General features: G+C 36.6%; 1 protein-coding gene across 1 annotated transcript; it reads left to right on the forward strand.

The window, feature by feature from the left end:
• Positions 1 to 606: 606 nt before the first annotated feature.
• LOC111381901 (isocitrate dehydrogenase [NAD] regulatory subunit 1, mitochondrial-like) lies at positions 607 to 6,181 on the forward strand. Its single transcript, XM_023005748.1, has 5 exons — positions 607 to 1,347; positions 1,855 to 2,094; positions 4,416 to 4,494; positions 5,709 to 5,935; positions 5,984 to 6,181. Exons 1-5 carry the CDS (start codon positions 829 to 831, stop codon positions 6,179 to 6,181), a joined length of 1,263 nt encoding a protein of 420 aa, XP_022861516.1. The 5' UTR covers positions 607 to 828.
• The last annotated feature ends 400 nt before the right edge of the window (positions 6,182 to 6,581 follow it).

Below are 6,581 nucleotides of genomic sequence, written 5' to 3' on the forward strand. Positions count from 1 at the left end.
AGGGATATAATTGTTATTTACCTCTAAACCTTAAAAACTTAATGCTTGTTTGGTACAAATTTTAAGGCAATTAAAATCAATTTTTTGATCGTTATTTCACTATTCCAACCGCCATTTTTAAATTCTTTTCTCACAAGTAGGGCCACTTTATCTCTAACGATCAAAAATCAATTATCAAAATCCCTATCACACAAGCACTTACCTTTTACAATAAATTTATCTATTTGTACATGGCGTTGAATTTGTCGATTTGCCTCATTTTGTAGCATGCCTCATAAATTTTAGGGTTAGTCTGAAATAAGGGCTGTACATTCTTACAACCATTCAAACTCAAAGGAATTGACGGGGGCTCGCACAAGCGGTGGAAGCATTGGGATAACTAAAGTGAAATATGGAACAATTTTCTGTTTAAAGTCTAATTTTAGATGGAATGTGATTCTCGTCTCGCTCTTTTTCTATTATGTGGGTAGAAGAGTAGGGCTCTCTCGCGATACCCTCTGCTTGACTCGAAAAAGGTGGCCAAGGCAAATTGGTGGGCCCCACGCTGTCTTGCTGTAAACAATGACTTTAGAATTTAATTTTAACCCCGTCCTTTACTAAAGTCAGAGCACTCGCGAAAGGTCTAAAGCTATTTTATGATCTACTTTCCTGGACAAAGAAGAAGATAGAGGCATTTTTATAAAAATAATTACTTCTCGTCTTCTTTGCTCGACATTTACCTCCCGACCCGCACTGCAAATCCATGGTGGCTTTCTGAGTTCTAGTTCAATCGCCACCCAACCCAATATTTGACAGACTGCCCTTGGACCCTAAACCCAAACTCGGAAGATGTCCCATCGATCCTTCTCCGTCCTGAAACGGGTCATCACCCACCACCCGAATTCCTCTCATCTCCTCTCCTCCCAGAGATCCGTAACATACATGCCCCGTCCGGGAGACGGTGCGCCCCGACCCGTTACCCTCATTCCGGGCGACGGTATCGGCCCCCTCGTGACGGGAGCCGTCGAACAGGTGATGGAGGCCATGCACGCGCCGGTCCATTTCGAGAAGTATGAGGTGCACGGCAATATGAAGCAAGTTCCCCAGGAAGTTTTGGACTCCATCAGGAAGAACAAGGTGTGCTTGAAAGGCGGCCTCAGGACCCCTGTAGGCGGTGGCGTCAGCTCTCTCAATGTGCAGCTCAGGAAAGAGCTCGATCTTTACGCGTCCCTCGTGAATTGCTTTAATCTACCAGGGCTCCCTACGCGCCATGAGAATGTTGATATAGTTGTTATTCGGGAGAATACTGAAGGGGAATACTCGGGACTAGAGCACGAGGTGGTTCCCGGTGTTGTCGAAAGCCTCAAGGTAATAATCTACTTTTCAATTGTTTGTGACTTCTAAGGGTTGTGTGATTCGGGTTGATTTCATTTTCTGGTTACTTCTGTGAAGATGGAAAAAAAATTACTTGAATTGATGATACCAATTATGAATGCAAAGAATGGTTTTTTCATATCAGCTTCAAGCTGAAGTTGATAGATGGATTTTAGAGAATTGTATGATATGTCAAATAAAGCAAAATGTAATAAGTTTGATTGGAAAGAATCGAGAGATGTCGACATCTATTGTGAACTTGTGATAGTTGTCATGAGAATTTGATTTTCTTGGTTGGAACTTGGTTGTTATTGGATTTTATTACTTCATGGAATAATCAGAAATGGCCATAACTAAAATAGAAGCTTTTGGCATGACTTTTTTGCTCAATGTTTACGTTATAATCTCTTTCTTAGCTTGTTCTTCTTAATTAAGCTGAGGGCATATATCTTCTACTGTGCATTGGCTGAGAAGGTCATCTTTTATGTTGCACCTCTGTAGGTGATAACAAAGTTTTGTTCTGAGCGCATTGCAAAATATGCTTTTGAGTATGCTTATATAAACAGCAGAAAGAAAGTGACAGCTGTGCACAAAGCCAATATCATGAAGCTTGCCGATGGTTTATTTCTTGAATCTTGTCGAGAAGTTGCCACAAAATATCCTGGGATCAAGTTCAATGAGATTATTGTGGATAACTGCTGCATGCAACTGGTTTCCAAGCCTGAGCAATTTGATGTCATGGTATGAGACTTGGATCTCTCTCTATTTTGTTGGTCCTCTTTTTGGCTCTTTTTTATTATGTTACTGGTTGTGCTTCTCATTTTATTGTTTCTTCTCCTTTAATCGCTCATAGTATTGTTTATCTCTATGATTTCACGAGGTGTAGCAGTTCAGTTTACTTAGTTCTATCAATAATGTTTTCAGTTGATTTTTTAACCTTTGTTTCTTTAATTCTTTTTTGTGTTGAGTAATAACTGAGATAACCTGAAAAGTTCCTTGAGAAACTAACTTTGGTCACATGTCCCAAAATAACAATTCTTTCACATGATAGTTCATATCATTCTAAGAAGAATGGTTCTCTGAAATATCAATAAACTTTACTGTTTCCTGCAAAAAATCTCCTAAGAATAATCCCACTACCATATTGATTATTCTATTTGAGCTTGTTAGTAAATTGATACGATTAATATATGATAGTGTTGTAGGATGCAACGAACAAGAAAAATATTGAGAATAGGAGGAGAAAGAAGAGAAGAAAAAGGGGCTTCAAGAAAGAATTTAGGGCTAGAAATTTATCAAAGCATTAAAACTAATCTAATCTAGTTTATACAAACATAATTTGAATCGAACTCTATTTTAAATTCATCTAAATTCTATTTTATCCCTATCAAATAATGTAAGTACACAAGTTTCTTATCTTCTTGAAGTGAAACCATGAATAGCCACTGAATCGAGCCAAAAGAATATTCTATCCGTATTCACCGTTATTTAAAATTCTGAAATGACAATGTTCTCTTGATAATTTTTAGTAACATCCTATTGATGATTTTTTAGTATATTTACCAGCATTTGATGCCCTTCATTGCTCTTTATATTAGATTTCTTATGGGTCACTTCTCTTTATCTTTACAACTGGGGTTTATGTTTATGGTTAATTATTAAATGAAAAACTAATAAATAACTTTAACTTATGGTTCACTCTTTACATAAGACCTTGGTACCTTTTAGTTCCAAAAGATATGGTTGCTTTCTGTAACTAATAGATTGAATCTACCATATATGTGTTTTAAAAGATAAAATATATGACTATCTTTTTCGTCTGAACCATGTTATTCTGGCCTCTCATTCATTAGATTTAGCTAAACCATGTTAGACATGACACGACATTTGGCATAGCATGGCATACTCACCAACATTAAGATGTGACTCTTGCACGAGAAACAAGCCCAATAACTGTTCCAAAACTAAAGCAATTACCAACAATTAATCGGACGTCTTGCAGGTCAAAATATAGATGCATGATTATTGGTTTTCGCCTTTCTATAAGTTATCATACAATCTCTATTAGTCTGATTTTTAGAGAAGGCCATAGTAAGTAATTAAATTATATTATTCTTTTACTTATTGATATGAGGCAAGTAACTTTTTGGCTGCTTCCATGGTAAATATTCTTGCATTTTTTTTTTCTTTTTTCTTGCGCAACCTCTTCTCATGTTGGGCAGTTTTCGAAGTTGGTCTTTATACATCTGCTTCAATCTATTGAAAATACTAAAGGGGTATCCTTTTTGTACAACAAAAGTGGGGAAGCAACATTAATGACTTTTCCTAAAAAGTTGTCATGCACAATAAAGGTTAGACAACAGAATGTCAATCCTAAGAAGAGGAATATTTACCCTGATCGTAACTGAATAATAAATTAAATATCTTAATAGTCATAACTATCTAATTTCTTTATGCAAATATAATGATTCGTGGCACACGAGTACCCATGAGATAGTGACAAGGAGAATGAACTTAAATTAGACTAGATTGGATTTGAAATTAGATCGAGAACTCCAGAGGTTGGAGCACTCTTCGATCTTGATGGGAAGGAACAAATATTTATGAGTAGATACATCTGTAGGCAGGGCATGTTGGAATTTGGAAAGAATGGGCATATTGGGGGATATATAACTAATTTACTAATGACCTTTGGCCATGAATTTTTTGTCTTTGGTTTTTTTTTTTTTTTGTTTAAAATATTACTGGTGTACATGAATGTTGGCAATTTTAAAGAATGTGTATTTTGGGGGAGATATAGATCATTTACTAAATGGTCTATTGTTTTATTTTGTCAAAACGTTGTGATTGTAATGGATTGCATCATTTACGATACTTCCAAGTAGGAAAAATAGAATCTTGCAGCCCTAATACATTCGTAATAGTGGCGATTTAGTTGCTTTTGGAAACATTACCATTTCATTTCTTCTTCATTACTTCACTGGCTCTATGCCATTTCTTTTTGTCATGTGGTTATGATAAAATAAAAGAACGTTGTTGCTAACACGTGGATTTGTTTCTAGGTGACACCAAATCTGTATGGCAATCTTGTTGCAAACACGGCTGCGGGCATAGCTGGTGGCACTGGAGTTATGCCTGGAGGCAAGTTGTTTATTTAATCCTACTTCTAATTTCTGCTTCCTGTATCCATCTTTTCTGGAAAATAGCAACCTTATGAAATTATTCCATGGATACCTGGGATTATTTGGAACTCTAATTTCCTGCATTTTATCTTTGTGGGGAGTACAAGTCTTATAACTTTGTAACAGGGTAGCTTAAACCAACATTTTGCATGAAAAAATTGGTATACATCCCTTTCTGCCTCGTTGGTTTTTTAGGTTATGAAACTTTATCATTTAGAACATCCAGTTGAATGAACATAGTCTTCAAAATTCAGTAATTGTGTAGGCTACAAAAGGCTACGCTTACTACGCCACATTTTGTGATAGATAATGAAACATTTTTCCATTTACATATATAATAATGCATTGCTAGGTAACTTTGAATAACTTAGCTGACAACTTGGCTTAACATTCTTGTTAAGCTGTCATATAAGATATACCAGATGCCACTCTGTCGTTTCTTCGAGTTTTTTGGTCTTCCCTCAATTTCAGTAATACTTTGAAGCGGAATTTCTGTGAGGCGTTAACTGTACATTAGTTTAATTTAATTTGTTCACAAGCCCTAAATCTTTTTGACACTATCATTTAGCCCTTATTTGGTGCGGATTAAAATTAGATATTTAGTAGATTTTGATAAAGTTAATGAAATGTATGGTTGGAAAGTTGTGGATCCTATGAAATGTGTGGTTTAAATTGATTGTTGACTTTGATTTATTTTAAAATGTAGATTTTAATTCCTAGCAAATAGTGGCTTAATATATGATATAGGTCTGTGATATGTTGTCAAAAATTCAAGATAAAGTTCTCATCAAGTTAATGAGTACTAGCCCACTGAAATTCTTCTCATCAGTCCAGAAACCATTTGGATTCTTTAGTTGAGGATTTGGAATATCACAGATTGATCAATTAATCGGACACTCAACAACTTAAGAAATATCTGTACTTTGGGTTTCTGTCTTTGCATGTGACTAACGTCACTTCCTAAAGAAAGACAGCAAGTCTTTGATAATGACCGTATAGTTATTCTGGGGTCATTCATGGTAGGTTAATACCTATAAAGGCATGGTTTTAAGAAAGGAACGTCAATCTATAATTAGTACTTGGTTGTTTTCTTCCATTCTGTTTACGATTCATGAAAGTCTAGTCTATCATATTTGCGATTCTGTGTGACACCAAAGGACGTGGTTTCTGCAGGGAATGTTGGGGCTGATTATGCTGTTTTCGAGCAAGGTGCTTCAGCTGGGAATGTGGGAAACACAAATTTGGTGGAACAAAAGAGAGCAAACCCAATTGCTCTTCTTCTGTCCTCTGCTATGATGCTGAGACATCTCCAATTTCCATCGTTTGCTGATCGACGAGCCACGAAGTTTGTGGGCCAACTGAGCTCACTAGCCGCTCGCGAGCTCATGTTTTTTTTTTTTGTAATTTTTGTTTTGGCACCTTCTTTTAAAAAATTTTCATATTTTTAGACGAGCCCACGAGCCGTCAAAATGGCTCGTGGGATAGAGTCCCTTGCTCGACGAGCCCGAGCCGTCCACAAGTCGGATTTTAACGAGCCAAGTGGCCAAGCCAACGAGCCACCCGGTCCATTTGATATCCCTACCTTTAGCGGAACATCATTCTTTCCAAGAAATCTTTTGTACACAAGATATCATGAAAGCGATTGATGTGACCTCTTACAACAACACGAGGTTAAGTCTTGTCAGCCTACGTCATCGATATGTACACCTAAGTCATAGTGTGGTTACTTTTCAAATAATATTAGATGTTGCAAGTCTTATGATGTATGAAGTGACACTTTTGATGGGACGTCTTGATCGTCAGGATGAAGCAAAGCATTTCTTTATCCAACGGTCATCACTCTACCCAAGCCACTATAAAAGCTGACAACTAACACTGACTCAACGATAATGCAATGTTAACTCTCCAGAATGTAAGATTGCTCTCATCCATATATTCATGCACATTCCTAGTGTTGTTAACACTTTTGTGGGTTGCACTTTGAGCTCATTCCACACTCACTACATTACTACATTTTCTTATCGATTGACTTGACAATTGAAATGC

The sequence above is a fragment of the Olea europaea genome, unplaced genomic scaffold (assembly GCF_002742605.1).
Source record: "Olea europaea var. sylvestris unplaced genomic scaffold, O_europaea_v1 scaffold239, whole genome shotgun sequence".
NCBI lineage: Eukaryota > Viridiplantae > Streptophyta > Magnoliopsida > Lamiales > Oleaceae > Olea > Olea europaea.

What these genes read in the sequence shown, in the direction of transcription:
- LOC111381901 (XM_023005748.1), top strand. Translation starts at nt 829, where the DNA reads ATGTCCCATCGATCCTTCTCCGTCCTGAAACGGGTCATCACCCACCAC. An exon ending in CTGAGCAATTTGATGTCATG is followed by an intron (nt 2,095 to 4,415) that starts GTATGAGACTTG and finishes ATTTGTTTCTAG; the next exon opens with GTGACACCAAATCTGTATGG. An exon ending in AGCTCATGTTTTTTTTTTTT is followed by an intron (nt 5,936 to 5,983) that starts GTAATTTTTGTT and finishes TCATATTTTTAG; the next exon opens with ACGAGCCCACGAGCCGTCAA.